The 17468-nt window shown below is 31.9% G+C and overlaps 2 protein-coding genes across 2 annotated transcripts in view; both read right to left on the bottom strand.

Moving 5' to 3' along the window:
• The window catches only part of LOC126887361 (uncharacterized), a 94336-nt gene that overhangs the window by 36755 nt on the left and 40113 nt on the right, over positions 1-17468 (bottom strand). The gene's annotated exons all lie outside the window — the stretch shown is intronic.
• The window catches only part of LOC114326382 (repressor of RNA polymerase III transcription MAF1 homolog), a 37996-nt gene that overhangs the window by 11353 nt on the left and 9175 nt on the right, over positions 1-17468 (bottom strand). Inside the window, exon 2 of the mRNA XM_050654815.1 lies at positions 8076-8353. Coding sequence (XP_050510772.1) covers positions 8076-8353 — 278 coding nt within the window. The remainder of the gene's footprint in view (positions 1-8075; positions 8354-17468) is intronic.

Genomic DNA, 17468 nt, shown 5'->3' with positions numbered 1-17468 from the left:
ATTTTATAAAATGCAGCGTTTTCCCGTTATTTGAGCTTGAATACATAGATTTGGGTACTAGCCGAAAAAAATATACATTCCATCACCTATAACTCACTTTTATTAATTCTCAAAGGTTTTTCGAATAAGAAATCTCTTTTATTTTTTATTATCTTCAATTTTGGTAATCATAACTATTTTGATAAAACTTACAGTTTTTTAATTATTTACGAAAAACCGCTTTACAACATGCATTTATTTCACGAAAAATTCAAATCTTTGATCTTTAATAACTCAAAAAGTATTGATTTATTTTAATAATTAGAGGTAATAAATTTTGCTTAAAATTTGTCCCTCTATCGATTAGTGGGGTTATTTTTAATAAAATAGTTTTCACCTCTGAGAAGGGGTGGCATCCGCCCCCAGGGTAAAAGCGCACGTTGGCACCATATCAGTTTTATTTCTTGAGGTATGCTCTAACTACTCACCAATTTTCATGTAAATCTATGGAGGTTTAACAGAATAGGAGGTGAAAACCTTTAATGACTGCGTTAACTTTCCCCTTTCATCCCTTATTGCTACTCCCTGTATCCACTGAGGTGTCAGCCTGAAAGGGGTCATAATTATCAACATACAATAGACACATTTCACATGCCAAACTCCATATTACTTATGACGATGATTTCTCCATACCAGCTACTCCAGTGTATTTTACAAGGTAAAATTGAAGGAAAAAGGACCCCAGGACGAAGAAGAATATCCTGGCTTGCTAACCTGAGAGCATGGTATAGAAAGACCTCAACTCAACTATTCCGTATAGCAACTAACAAAGTCATCATAGCCAGAATGATCGCCAACGTTCGGAACGGACAGGCACCCTAAGAAGAAGATGATTTCTCGCCTCTAGCTCTTAGACTATAATAGGACCTCGACATAACTATCACGGCATACCACAAGGATCAGTGTTATCGCCAATCTTATTCAATCTATACACCTCTGACATACATAATATCCAAATAAACAACATTCCATTCAAAATAATACAATATGCAGACAATTTTTGTGTCTATACATAAAGCAAGAAACACGAAAATGGTATGCAAAATCTAAGTAAAGTATGTAGTTCCCTCTTTCCATGGTTCTCAGAGAACGGCTTAAATTTAACAATTGCCAAATCAACAGTATCTGACTTTACAAGACACAACCTTCCTATAAACCAAGACGTATTAGTTAATGACCAATCAAAATGACCTTACAAAAATCATGTCAAATATCTTTGCCTTATCCTGGACAAAAAACTAACATGGATATTTTATTTACAAGACTGAACTGAGTTACAATAGCCATTTAAAAAATTCAAGCCTTGTTTTTGAAGGAACGTCATCCTACAAAAAAAGTGCTAACATTTTTGTTCAAAATTATCTCAGCTATATTTCTATAGGAATAACCATACTAATGCTACTAAGGCTAATGTCGAACAAAGATGATCAACCAACGATAACCATCCAAGGAACAAAAGTGGAACATGTAAAAGAATATATATATCAAGGTCAGAATATCAAGGTAAACAAAGAAAACCAAACTACCGAAATATGCAGACGAGTAAGAATGGGAGGGCTGCATTCGGAAAACTCTCATATATACTAAAAGACAAAAAGATACCACAATACCTTCGAACCAAAGTGTTCGATTCTTGTATCCTTCCCGTTCTCACTTACGGAGCTCAAACCTATACATTCACAAAAATCAACATGGACAAGATTAGAAAAACTCAAAGAGCCATGGAACGACAGATGCTTGGTATCTCACTCATAGATCGGCAAACAAACGAAGCAACCCGAAACAAAACAAAAGTAAGGGATGCCGTGGAACAAGCGGCTAAATTAAAATGGAAATGGGCAGGACACAACGAACGTCTCGAAAATAGTAGATGGAGCAAAGAAGTTGGAAACTGGCGACGGTACGAAGCGAAGAGACCAAGAGGAAGACCTCAAATGCGCTGGAGCGATGACATCAGAAGAGTCGCAGGACCAATGTTGACATTTCGAATAGAAAAAAGGCTATAAAAAAACCATAAATAACCATATAAGCAGAATATGGGAGACCAGTATGGTCAAAATAGCAAGAGATAAATCACCAATCAGTAGAAGTGTCGCCGACCGCCGCGCAAAAGATGGAATGACAACCTTCCGTAGAGGTATCAATCCGTTAACCCTCGGATGACCAAGGGGGGTAAATTTGGACCCCAGCGTATATTTTTTAATAAATTCAAAAGTAATTTCAATTTTTAATTCATTATTTTTTTATTTGACTTTAATATCATTCTATTAGACATCTTTATATTTTGAAATAAAAAAAATTCCCTATATTTTACGAATAAAAAATATATTCTGAAGTTGATGTTTAGTAAAATACCGTCTATTATGTGGAATTCCAAGTAGTTTTACACTGGGCGTTATCAAAATCTAATTTTAGACTGTGGTGCCTGTTATGTACGAATCATGACATTCCTGTCTGCTACAGTTAGTCATTATTATTAATTCCTGGCGTATATTATTATAGTTTCTTAGTATTATGTGTACATAAAAGATATGGCCCGCAAATATCTTACTGAGGCTGAGTTACAGGAAATTGTTACTGCTAGTGATTTTTATGATGATATAGAGAAGATGAAATAGTATCAGAAAACGAGGATGTACTGTTAGATGGAGATTTAACTGCTGAAAACATTCATTTCAGGTAATTTTTAACCTGGGGTCATTTTTTACCCCCGGTGGTCATCCGTGTAACAAAAAAGGTTGGTCATCGGAAGGTTAATGAACAAGCAGAATTTCTTATAGAGAATAAGAACAAAACATGTCTTCTTTCAAATATTTTTTTCTAAGGGGTACAGATTCTTGCTAAATCAATGTTTTCCGTTTTCACCCCTACGAGAGTGGGTTTAGGGGGAAGCCCGGAATATTTTTAGTGGTTCAGTATTTTCATCTCTGATGACTGGACTATATTTTTTAATATTCAACATTTTTTAGCAAATAATTATTACTACATATATTTCTATTTTTTTATAAATTGATGACTTGTTAAATGTATAACGTCATGTTTTTTTTTAATTTGTTCTGATCTCCCGATTTTGTTTACTCATAGAACACGTCCAAAATATTGTTTTTTCAGAGTTATCAGACATTAACATTTTATTCAACAAACGAGATTACATTGAAAAACAACCATGGGTAATGTTATCACCTCAGGTGGTTATCTCACTTTGAACAATAAACTTTTTTATCTCTAAGCAATTATAAAATAGAAACTACTATACTTGAGTTGGATAGATACAGACGAATTTCTAAATTAACATTATAATTCCACGGTTGCAAATTGGATTTGTTTGTTTTTACCTTGCGGATTTAGAGGTCAGTTACTTTTTAACTGTTTAATATGTAGGAGGAGTCACTCTTGGGTGAAGAGAAAGCCTCGCAAGACAATCGACGTCATTACTGCATACTGCATATTAATTAATATTAATTATATAAACTTTGGTTATCGTTAGGAATGATAAACAATTTTAACACTAATAAATGCAATATTATTATTATATCTACTCTTTTTTTATTCGAGAAATATTCTTATTCGTCCAATTGATTGACATTATAAATGCAAAGGATTTTTAAACGAATGAATGAGAAAAGAAAAGTATTTTTGAAGTGTGTAAAAATATTTAATTTCCTAACTGAGCGCTTTCAGCGCAAAGTTTAACTTACGTCAAAAACTATAAAGAACCTCTACTAAAGAGTGACCTATTTTATTTTAAAAAATGATATTGAAAAAATTCCTTATAAAGTTTTAAAAAAACTGTTGATGGATTTTTTTCATGTCATTTAGTGGAGTCACTGAAGGTGGATATGAGCTATTACCTCCGATTTCGTTGAACCTCCATCGATTTGCATGAAAATTGGTGAGTGGTTAGAGGATATCTCAAGGAACAAAGGTGACATGGTGCCAACTTGCGCTTTTACCCTGAGGGTGGATGCCACCCCTTCTCGGGGGTGAAAATTATTTTATGGAAAATAACCCCATAATTCGATAGAGGGACAAATTTCAAGCAAAATTTATTATATAAAGTTATTAAAATAAATCAAAACTTTTTGAGTTATTAAAGATCAAAGATTTTAATTTTTCTTGAGAAAAATGCATGTTTTTAACCAATTTTTCATCAATAACTCAAAAGGTGTAAGTTTTTACAAAAAAGTTATTATTATCAAAATTGAAGCTAATAAAAAATGAAATAAACCCCTTACTACAAAAACCTTTTAATGTTAACTAAAAGTGAGTTATAGGTAACTGAATGTATATTTTTTTCGCCGAGTAAAAAACTCTAAATATTCAAGCTGAAATAAGGGGAAATTGATGCATTTTATAACATAAACTTATTAAACATTTGTCAAAGTACTTAAAAATATCTATTAAATAAGCCCCCGAACATGTTGATAACGTTAAAATTTATGCTCCAAAATTTTTTCAAAATTTATCTTTTAAAATTTTTTCCAAAAAATGTCATTGTTGTTTTTTGATAACTCCGTTCGTGTTTACGATATCAGGTTCATCTAAAAACTGTTTGAAAGTTAATTCCAAGTGCTATTTAAGCACGTTGAACTTAATCTTTTAAACCCCTTACTTTTTTAAAAATAAAAGGTTAAATGACCCCGGTTGCATGGTTCCCACAGCAAAATTTTAAAGTTAAACGTTTCTATCTCGGTTATTTTTTACCATATAGAAATAGTAAAACAGGTAAAATATTTGGCACAGAAAAAACTAAAATTTGGTTATATAAAATTTTTTTACGTATATTGAGTATTTTTAGAGTTATTATCAAAAGAATATGAGAATTACAATAATTTTAAAAATTATGATATTTTTAAATTATATCTTTTTTTCAAAAATATGCATTCTAAACCGGTCAAAATTATCGAAAACATTACTTATGCTAATATAAAGAAGTTATTATAAGGATTACTATAAATTTTAATTTTTGTGGAAATGGCGTATGTTTTATTTTTCACTTTTTCCTAAAAAATTCGAAACGGTTCTTTTATTTTCATTATAACTTGCTTAATTTTGACGATATTACCTTGTTCTGAAGCTCATTTGATAGGTATTTTGAAGTACTTTGGCAAATGTTTAGCAGGAATATTTTATACATTGCATCGTTTTCCCGTTATTTAAGCTTGAATACTTAGATTTGAGTACTCATCGAAAAAAATATACTTTCAATTACCCATAACTCACTTTGAATTAACATTAGTGTACCTAGTTCTTTAAAAAAAAATGTATTCAATTTTTAATTATCTTTAATTTTGGTAATAACTTTTTTGTAAAAGCTAATAGTTTTTGAGTTATACGTGAAAAATAGCTTTAAAACATCCATTTTTTTACAAAAAAATAAAATCTTTGATCTTTAATAACTCAAAAAGTCTTGATTTATGTTAATAACTTTATATAACAAATTTTGCTTAGAATTTGTCCCTCTATCGATTTATGGTATTAGTTTTAATGAAATAATTTTCACCCCCGAGAAGGGGTGGCATCCACCCCCAGGGTAAAAGCGCAAGTTTGGATCATGTCACCTTTGTTCCTTGAGGTATCCTCTAACTACTCACCAATTTTCATAAGAATCGATGGAGATTCAACGAAATCGGAGGTGAAAAAGCTTTCTAGAATAAACAATTTAAATTTTACATAACTATTAAGAGCATATGCGCAAAATGTCGCCTCCGATGTCGAAAGCCGAAAGTCAATGAATACTTCTACAATGTTTAGTTTAATAACTTACAGGGGCGAAAAAAAAAAGAATGTGTGTGTGTGTGTACTTTGTACGCACGTAACAAGTTATACTTCTATTATATTTATGATTTAATGTAATGTAATTATCAACGAAATAAATACAAAAATTCCACAAGGAAAAAGTTTTCCTGTAGTTGGCTGTATACCATGTAATACAAAAACAGTAAATCGTTTATAAAAGGTATATTTAAAATCCCTAAAAAGGGCTACATCACAATCAGAACTAGTTTTCGACTGGTTTGGATGTGGGTCAAAGCCCTATATACGTGGTCCTTTAAGGAAACATCGGTTAAAGATGCCAATTAAAACATGGATGTTAGAAATATTTTACCATTATGCCCTAGGTAACATCTGAGCTGTGTTCATCCCTAGGTAACATCTGACAGCTCAGATGTTACCTAGGGCATAATGGTAAAATATTTCGAACATCCATGTTTTAATTGGCATCTTTAACCGATGTTTCCTTAAAAGCCCACGTATATAGGGCTTTGACCCACATATTTTTTTAAAATTATATCTTGGTGGTTAGCATGTAAACTTCACGTAAGCACTGATGATGTCTGGTAAACCAGTCGAAAACTAGTTCTGATTGTGATGTAGCCCTTTTTAGGGATTTTAATAAATATACCTTTTACAAAGGATTTACTGTTTTTTTTTTAAATAAATATACTTTAAACAGTTTATTTTTATTTTATTTAAATATTAAACTAATTTTAAATGATGAAAGGGTTACTATATCCATACTATATCCAATTGTGTAAACTAATTTTAATGCTTACCACTTTTCAAAAAATAAAAATAAAAAGAATAGGAATGGTCCGGATTTGAACCCAAGACCTCTCGATCTCTAGCCAAATGCTATACCAATAACGCTACGAGCTCTCTGTTTTTATAGTCTCGGACATAATGACAATTCACGGTAACAAACAGACGAAGTATAATAAATATAAATGTTTTATTAATACGTATCTTACTCCCGAGGAAGACTAATCCAAAGACACAAAAATTATAATAAATATATTTACTAAAAACACTAATATATTCTTTTTACACCTTTTTTTGCACTGATATATTTATACATAACTTGAAAGATTTAGCAACTAACGCCATACTGTCTGTGTGCGCATGCGCGCAGAATAATGAAAATTGACTCCCAATCGCTCCTAAAGAAGTATAAATTCAAAAAGAGAAAATTTAGTGTGATTTTTAACGGCAAATATTTCATTCAAACGAAACTTTTTCGTTATTCTAAGGGACTTTCGGCCCTCGGTAATAATGTAATATTTCATTCTGCGTTTAAATTTTTCAAAAATACTTATTAGTTTTCTCAGGATTCGAAAAAAATGAGTTCATTTAAATAGCATTGGAGGCCACTTTTGCGCCTATGTCCTTAAGCGAACTTCTTGAAATTTTTATAGCTAAATATTTGTGATATTGTCCCGCAAATTATATACTCACGGGAAATTTAAGTTTTTTGTACATTTTTAGTAAAGTTATTAAATGATTTTGAAAATAATTACTTTTGAAGCTGTTTTTGCAATAATTAAGCAACAAATTTAACAAAAATAACTTTCATTTTAAAGGATTTAACTTTACTTTACCTTTACCCTAAGGATTTAACCTTTACTATTTATAATTAAATAGCGATCTTACATTCTTTATACATATACTTAATTTTATTCGAAAATCAAAAATAACTAAAATCAAAAACCAACAGGGGAATACAGTGATTGAAAAAATTCAAATAAACAAGGAAATACAAACGTTCTACAAGAATCTTTATACATCTACTACACAGAACCCCGAAAATAACTTCTTCGGAAATTAGACATGCCTTACAGCAAATGAAAAATAAAAAAGCTCCTTGCGAGGATCCTATAACTTCTGGAATGTTAAAAATGGGCGGCATCACTGTTGTAGAGGTTGTGGAAGTCTTGCTGAATAAATGTCTAATAAAGAAAAGAATACCCAGTCTGTGGGAAAACGCCGAAATAATATTTTTACACAAGAACGGTACTTATCGACCCACCCACGTACAAACCGGTACTTATCGACCCACCCAAAAATAAATGCAGTTTTTATTTTTACATAATATCATTTAATCACAATTTTGGAAAAACATTCATATAATGAATCCACACATGTCTCATCAACTTTTAGATGAAACTAATAGTTACCGGGAAAAGGTAGATAAGCTCCCTGCCCGTATAACATTAGATTTTGATAATACATTAAAAAACAACAAAAAAGCGGCTTACTTGATGGCTCTGCAGGTGAAAAACACAATTCTCTTCAGTTTCTTATTGTAGAAGAAGTAATTAAAGCTCCATAAACAACCATCTTCGCCGAAAGGGTCACATACGAGGTCGGGCTCGTAAGAATAAATATCACAATTCTCCAAAGAGATCTCGTCATCAATCGCTGTCCACATGGATGGTCCTAGCAGACGGTAGTGCTCTCCCACTGTCGCGGCTAGGTTAGTATCGATGGCGTTGGTCACCCATTGTCTTGAAGGTTCTTTGCTGAATTCGTGACTCTGCAAGATAAAAAGTTCTACTGAAAAAAATTGCTGTAATTGAAACCGAGACACCAAGATATAATTTCTCCAGTTTATAAAAGAAGATTGTAGATAACCAATATGTATGCCTGTTTCGTAGGTCGTAACATATATTACCATAGACAGAGTGTCATGTTGACCGAAGTGACGACACCATTTTTTTTTGGCTCAGTGCTGTTTCACTCTTACGCATAGTAAAGCTGTGACAGTAGTCCTCCCCTTCTGTGCCTATACACCCACTTAGTTTCTCCATACAATGTGCTAGAAAGAGATACCGCAAACCTGTCTAAGAGATCTCGTCATCAGAAAGCGCGGATTGTAGGCTCAGTCTATGATAATATATATTATGTCTATAGTCCTAGTAAAGTTTTCCACGAACATAAAAAACTATTAGACTTTAGACAATAACACAATTATCTTGGTATACAAATAATCTCTAATCTCTACTTAAGAGGCACACTATTATTGCAAATTAAGCCTGAAAACAAACTTCACCCCAGAACCAGAACGTGGAGTCGCTCATGATCGTGACCCAGCCTTTTGTTTTTCTTGAATATGCTTGAGCACAGTCTAGACCTCGGGCTATGGTTCCTCAAAGATTTAGTACTGGTGGATGGTTTATAGTGCATGTATCTTGGCTCTTGGCATTCTTGGCTAGATTTTCATAACTGTCAAAAATACTTAGTTTCGTGTTTTTTGACAGTAGGACGAATTGCTGAAAATCTGACCAAAAGTCTAACTAAATGTATATCAATTTGGATATGAATGTCTACAAGGTTTACAACCTTGAAAGAAACAAAATGGCGAATCCAATATGGCGGACCAAATTTCATAAAATCTGAATTAATTGGACACAAATCGGTAGTGGAAGGCTTTTGGACTTGCTGAATACGAATTATATCAAAATTTGATTATTCTAAATAGCAGAAACTAAATGGGAAACGAAATTAATAAAAATTTAGAACAATTAGAAATAACAGTGTAGGTACTATAAGGATTTTAACTTCTCTGAATTCAAATTTGATATCAAACAAAAGTGAAAATCTTAAACTTTGGTGTTACATCGTTTCCAAACATTGGACAATGGTGATTGTTGAACTAATTTTTTTAGCTAGCAGATGTGCTGGTGGAAGATCATGTAAAGCAAAGAGTGGAAAATAAACAATTGCCAAGAAAATTAAGACAGTCTATTAAGTGTACGAGATATATAATAAATTATTCAAAAACTTGATTGAAACAGTTGTATACAAAAAAATGGTTATGACAAAAGTTGCTTAAAATAGGTTAATACATTCATTTCGGGTAATATATTTATTAAACTTTTACACCCGAGAAGGGGTGGCATCCCCCAGTGTAAAAGCACCCTACAGCACAGGGTCAACTTTGAGTAGAGGGTAAGTAGAATGTATAGTCAAATTTTGGTGCAAATAGGTGTAGGCTCAGTAAATTATAAAGTTACTCTATATTGTTCCTTCATTGACTTGACTATACCGGGTGGTGAATTGGAAAGCGGGCCATAGGAAACTCAATGTAAAATTCTAAGCTGTTAAATTCCTGCTTCCCTAATTATTTTACATCAAAAGTCATCAGAAACTATTTGTAGAGAATTGAAATCTCTATTGAAAACAACTGTTAATATTGTTCTATGAACAATAATTATTCAAAATTTTGTAAAAATATAATACAATTTTCAGAGTAATACGCCAAAGCTAGGCCACACACAATACAATAATGTGTATAAGATTGCATTTGTTGACAATGAATTTATTATATTAACAATTAGAACTGTCAATTTTTTAAATTATTTTATCATTTTTTGTTTAAAACACAATAAAGTTGATAAGATACCCTTAGTTAAGGAGAAAGTATTAATAATAAAGATATTTTCTACAGTCAATAATGTGCTCACTGTCAGTTAAATAGTAACGTGTGGCCTAACATACCCACACATACCTACTGCGGTAAATACATTATATTTTTCAAAATTTTGGAATGTGTTTAAATCGTAGAACAATTGTAACTTCTGTTTTTAATACAGATTTCAATCCTCTACAAATAACTTCTCATGACTTTTGATGTAAAATAGATAGGGAAGCAGGAATTCAACAGTTTAGAATTTTACATTGAGTTTCCTATGGCCCGTTTTCCGATTCACCACCCGGTATATACCAGTGGTTCTCAACCTTTTTGAGTGATGTACCACCTACAGTTATTTTTATTATTTTTGGTACCACCTACAGTTATTTTTATTATTTTTGATACCACCTATATTTTTAAATTGTATTATCAATACTTACTAAGTATGTACTACAATTTTAATTTTTTTCTGTGTTTTGTGTACCACCGCCAATAATGATATGTACCACAGATTGAGAACCTCTGATATACTTAATTGATAAAAAAAGTAATTGAATTGGTAAAATTTCCTTTAAAGGCAATTTGACAAATTCTAACCCACATAGTTACTATTTTTGTACCTGGAAAACCATAAATTACTCATATTACAATATTATGATCTAACTAAAAAATAAGGGTTTCCCAATAATTAATTTAAAACACACAAACAAAATTATTTTTCCTCAGATACCATAATAATGAAGTTTTTCATTCTATAAATTTTCTTCGTCTGAAATGTGGGAACCTTTAACCTTTAATAAACGCGCTGGCGTATTTTGTATGCCAAATATAAGAATCCTACTGCAAATATATTTAAAAATTTAATTTTTGACCTTGTTTATCTCTCTAACCTATCACTGGAATTTGCTTTACAATTTGATTTTAGTTTCGTTATAATCGGCGTTCTGGGAAGATCGTAATTTACATTTTATTATTTGTTGTTTCCGGTGGTGGACAATATACGCCACGAATATATTAATATATTAAGTATATATTAATATAAGTAGTAGGTAATATAAGTACATATTTCAATTGTTTTTTGTCATTATGGCACAAATTATATTTTTCTTTATAAACAATACTTTTTCTCCTGTAAAAAATGACATTTCAAAAAAAAATTTTATTAGTAATTTTATTTATCATGGAATCCAGTTATTCCATGATTCCAGTTATAAATCCCAATTGGCTTACTGGGAAGGAACTCCAAGTATTCACTGATGCCGAATAAGGTTTATAACAAACAACTAAGTGTATTTTTTCAAAAAAAAATAAACAAATCCGCTGTCTTTACGTGTATTTTCTTGTGTCATATAAAGTACGCCACGCGTGTAGTTATGTTATAATTTGATGCGCGGGTAGTTAAAGGTTAATAAATTCAAATTCATTATTGTATATTATACTAAGTCAGCACCATATGGGAGACTTTTTTATTATTAGTTTTATGAAAAAAAAGCTAATCTTTATAAAAAGTTCTGCTTGCTTTTATTCTAAAACTTAAAATAAAATTTAATTTTGATGATTGCATTTTAGGTTTTAGAATATGCAGAACTTCTGCAGAATTGCTTTCAATATTCCGAATTTCTATGTTTTGCTGATGACCTGAAATGCTTCAAGGCTGTCTCTTCTACTACTGATTGTATCAACTTGCAGTCAGTTTTGTACAGACTTGTGGACTGGTGTGAAAGAAATTGCATGGATTTAAATCCAAACAAATGCCTTACTATGTATTTCTCTAAAAGGCGTTTCCCCTTGGCTTTTTCCTATGCAATTTCTAACACCATCTTGATCAATATGTCAGCTACTAAGGATCTTGGAGTCTTATTTGACAATGCTCTATTCTTCAAATTTTCTAGAGCTTTCCTAGAGTTTTTCCTTTCAAAGTTTCTAGAGCCGTTAAAATGGTTGGCTTTGTCAAGAGATGTATAAGAGATTTCATAAATCTCTCAGCAATCCGCCTATTGTATCGTTCATTGGTCAGACCCCTTTTGGAATATGCTTCTTCAGTCTGGAATCCTCTCTATACATGCCATGTACACAAATTAGAACAAGTGCAAAGAAGATGTTTGCGTTACTTGGCCTTTAATCTTTTTGCGTTATTGGCCTTTAAGGCTGGATTGGATCCTCATAACTACCATTACAACTATAATTCGTAAGCAATCTAGGGACTTACAGAATCTTTACAAAATTTTTAATGGTATTGCTGATTGCCCAGATCTACTGTACTCTATTGGTTTGGCAGTTCCGTCAAGGAATACTAGATTTCACCTAATGTTTCATCAACCTTTATGTAGAACTAATGTAAAGCATAATAGTTTTACTTCAAGGTCTGTAAGGACAGCCAATACCTTATCTCCAAATATTGATTTCAGTGTAACTCAAAGGCGCTGTATGTGCTTTATTAAGGATTATAACTCTTAGGGTAGAACACTAATTTATAAATTTATAAGTATATTTACAGGTAGCTAAGTGATTTAGTGTTAGGTGGCCAAATAATTGTCAATGTTTAATATTGTCTGTGATATGTTATCATTTTGTGATTTAATTAAGTGTATTTACATATTTTTATAATTGAGTTTGAGGTTATAATGTATATTTTAGCTTTTATATTATTTTGTAATAATGGGTAGAGATCGTAAATAAATAAACTTTTTATAAACAATAATTTTTTTCATAAAACTAAAAATAAAAAAGTTTCCCATATGGTGCCAACTTATATATGGGTCCATCACTCCTGGGCAGGAGTATAAGCCGCCCATAATTGAATTGAACTGGAGGTAAGATGGCCCTATAAATGAATCACATGAATGCTCACCAGGTTTCCAAAAGGTAAGCCTTGTCAGAACCAAGAAACTAACGAAAAGCAAAATGTAATGTAAAAGGTGCCACTATAATATGCTGTCTATCGTCACATTTCTGCCATAGCTGCCAGCCTACCATCACGTTTCTGCTCGAGCTTGCGATCTACCAGGGGATGCAGTGTATTATATTACAGTGACAGCAAAAAAATCTTAACGAAGCACATTAAACACATAAATCAGAAGAATTATTATTTTAATTTTACAAATTAATACTTTGTCATATCAATTTACTACATTGTTGTTGTTGTTGTTACTACGTTGAAAGTAACCATTTGTAGGCAAAATATTTATTGCAGTTTATTCATATTTTGCTACAAGAGTTTCCTTACATTTCTTTATATTCCGCAAATCCTTCCAGATTGCAATCAGTAGACTACACACTTTAATAGACATACACAGGTAGACTGCATACTATAACAGCACTATGTAAAGTCCTTTGCTCAAGAATACCATGACAGTTGCAGCCATTACTTGCCTTATCAAGTAAGTAAGGAAACTTTACTGTTATGAATCAATTAAGATATCGGAAATACATAATGTAATGAACTTTGTAGGTTTATTACATTTGTACATTATAAATACAGTAGAACCCCGCAAATCCGAACCCCGCTAATCCGAACCAAGGGAAAGTGAAAAAAACTTAAAAATTCAAGACAAAAACTTAAAAACATGTTTATTATATGTACAGAGTAAAACCAGACAATTGAACAATGTAGGATTAGTAAAGGACCTTGACATTTAAAATTTCTTAAAAAGAAATACGTACATACTTTAATATTATGTACTGTACTTATAAAGGTTGTCCTAAAAATATTATCCACACTCTTGCGTGAACGTTTTGCTACTCAAAATCAACGACAATGAAAGCTTTGAATTACTAGTTAGGCTAACTTTCGGATAATCCGAATTTTTCGGAATCCGAACAGGCTGTCCCCCCAATTAGTTCGGATTTTTGGGGTTCTACTGTAGAACTTAAAATTACAGTGGTACCTCGATATACAAGCGCCCTAATATACGAGTGTTTTGAGATACGAGCCGCCGAGAGAGCGATGTTTTGCTTTGAGATGAGAGCAAAATTTGAGATACAAGCAACATATTTTTATTAAAATTCATGCCTCTTTTTGACTACCTACTTCTAACTTAAAGGAGGTGATACAGGGTATAATGCCAGCTAAGGGCGTTACAATACTTTCCAAGCTCTGGACGTGTCTCCATGAAAAGATGGAGAAACTAATGATGGTCTGGGTGACAGAGAAGCAGCTTCAAGGAGGAACCTTAACATAAAGCATCATACAGTGCAGTGGAATAAGTGTTGCCCCCCCCTGTTAACTTGTTTATTTTAAGAATATAAGCAAAACGCTCGGACAGATTGATTTTTAAACTAACCATAGTATATTATAGCATCAACGTTTCGAACTTTACGCGATCCCTCTTCAGGTGGCAGGCATAACTTTGATTTTTTTAAATGGTAAAGTACATCACGTGATACCTCGTTTAACAGCTTTTAAAATACTGATTTCAAAAATGTGTAATACTTTAATCCTTCTTGAGATCGCAGGCCCAAAATTTCGGTCGAGCTCTTTTTAAACGCATTTATTTTTTTTCGAATTCTGAGAAAACTAATAAGTATTTTTAAAAATTTTAAACGCAGAATGAAAGATTAGATTATTACCGAGGGCTGACAGTCCCTTAGAATAAACAAGAAGTTTCTTTTGAATGATATATTTGAAATTAAAAATCACACTAAATTTTCTTTTTTCCACCACTGTGACTTATTAAAATAAACATTATAGGAGTTCTCAGGGACTTTGGACCATCGAGAATACTGTAATATTTCATTCTGCGTTTAAATTTTTCAAAAATATTTATTGGTTTTTTCAGGATTCGAAAAAAATGATTGCATTTAGAAAGAATTCGACCGAAATTTTTCGCCTACGCTCTCAAATAGGATTAAAGTATTATACATTTTTGAACTCAGTATTTTAAGAGCTTTTAAATGAGGTGTCACATGATGTACTTTCCCATTTAAAAAAATCAAAGTTATGGCTGTCACCTGAAGAGGGATCGCGTAAAGTTCTAAACGTTGATGCTATAATATACTATGGTTAGTTTAAAAATCGACCTGTCCGAGCGTTTTGCTTATATTCTTAAAATAAACAAGTTAACAGGGGGGGGGGGGCAACACTTATTCCACCGCACTGTATGTTAGAAGGCACGAGCGATTTATGAAAGGGAGGAAGAAACATACATCTGGACAGTTTTTTTTAACGAGCTGCAGATGAAAATTAAGTGCTTCCGTAAGCACCTCACTTTTTCTTATGTTATTACAGAATATGTATGTATTTTTTGTTATTTATAAATAAATGTTTCTTCTTGTAAAAACATTTTTCTTATTTAAAAACACCTAACAAAAACAACTAAATTTTTTAAATGATTTTTTTTGGGACTGGAACGGATTAATGATATTTCAGTTAATTTCAATGGGGAAAATTGCTTTGACATACGAGCAATTTGACATACGAGCAACGTTACGGAACGAATTACCCTCGTATGTCGAGGTACCACTGTATCTCAAAGTACATAACAGAAGTGATTTAAGAATGATTTCATAAATTTTTGAACACAAAAATAGATATGAATGCTAAAAAATGTCTTCTGTAGACAAAACGTTATTACAAAAGATCAGCTTACGCTCAAGTGAATAATTTTGTTTTGCATGTGTACAATCATTGTAGATATGTAAATCATGCATAATGAACTTTGATAGCAAGTCAACTTATGTAGAAAATTCCAAATTGTTATTTCAAAATATAAACATGATTTAATATTGACCTTAAAGGATGTTGTTGTTAATATATTGAATAGAATTATAGTGAAATCTTTTTTTTTCTGATTCTGGCTTTGGTTTAGAACTAGAACCTTTAGCCACGTAATTGTATAACTTATCACTAAGTCAGGGGAGTAATGTGTAGTGTGTGTGTGTTGGGTAAGTGTCTTGTTACTTTGCAAAGTCGACGTCATTGTCTTTGCAAAGAGACGCTAATTGTTTCCGAACGTCTGCGGTCCCTCCGGTGAGTACCGATCCCACAAGGACTAGTGAAATCTATGTATATATAAAATTTAAACCTTCTACCCTCTTGGGTGTAGGTATGACTTGTGCTCTGTTAACAGTGCACAAATCTCTTCCATTGCTTCCTGTCCTGTGCCATCGCCTTTGCTTCGTTCCATGATATTCCTTTTTTGTCAAGAATCCTTGCCATCACTTCGTTTCTTGTCTCTCTCGGTCCTCCTCTACTTCTTTTCCCCTGCACCTTCATTTCTCATATCTTCTTAACTGGTACTTCTTTCTGTAGTCGTTGTAGATGCCCTCACCAACTTAATTGTCTTTTTTCAACATACTCCATCATTGTCTCGATTTTCAGTTCTCTTATGTAGTTATTTCTTACACTATCCCTTCTAGTGACTCCTTGAACTCTGAGTAGATATCTCATTTCTGTAACCTGTATTTTACTTTTATGTTGTCTATTTAGTACCCAGGATTCACATCCGTATGTAAGTACTGGTCTGTATATAGCCTTAAATACCTTTATTTTCATATGTTTCGATACTCCTTTTTTGTTAATAATTGTTTTCCCTATTGCGTTGTACAGTTTATTCACTTTATCAATTATTTTATTGATCTCAGTGAAAATGATCCATAGTGAAATCTAGTTATAAATAATCAATTAACTGAGAAACCATCCTTGTCACTTATCTAGGAGTTTTTAAAAATTTTCACACAATACAAAGAACAATTTACAATTTTTTATATCAATGAATGTTTTTGGCAGTACATTCTAAATAGATATAAAAACTAAGGTCTTACATAAAAAAATGAGGTTTATGTGTTTGTTTTTGAGATATAATATTAACACAAGAAAAATGTTATTTACAATCATTTACTTTATCAATAATTTTTTCTTAAATCAAAACATTCACTTCTAAATATAAAATTTGGTTTGTTTTTCAACCAGGATATTTTTGGCAGCAAACCCAATGAAAACTAAAATTGTTATTTTAAATATATTTTTGGATACTTTCGACTTTCACAGAGGAAGCAGGTTCTAGATCAAAAAGGAGAGAAGGATTGAGAAAGAAATAGAGAAGTTAATATTAGAATTATTAGAATTACTGTAGAAAATCTCTCTGTAGGTCAGATTAAGATACTAAAAAAATAACAACAATGTTAGAACCAAAAGTTAAAATCCTATTCTGAATGACTTTGATATTATAGGCCTAGAGAGCGTTAAGATATTATTAGCTCAGAGAACAATGTGTTTAGCAAACAAAAATATGGAATT

This window comes from Diabrotica virgifera, chromosome 1, assembly GCF_917563875.1.
Source record: "Diabrotica virgifera virgifera chromosome 1, PGI_DIABVI_V3a".
Taxonomy (NCBI): Eukaryota; Metazoa; Arthropoda; class Insecta; order Coleoptera; family Chrysomelidae; genus Diabrotica; species Diabrotica virgifera.
The sequence above is the reverse complement of the archived record's forward strand: the minus strand, read 5'-3'. Positions and strand labels throughout refer to the sequence as shown.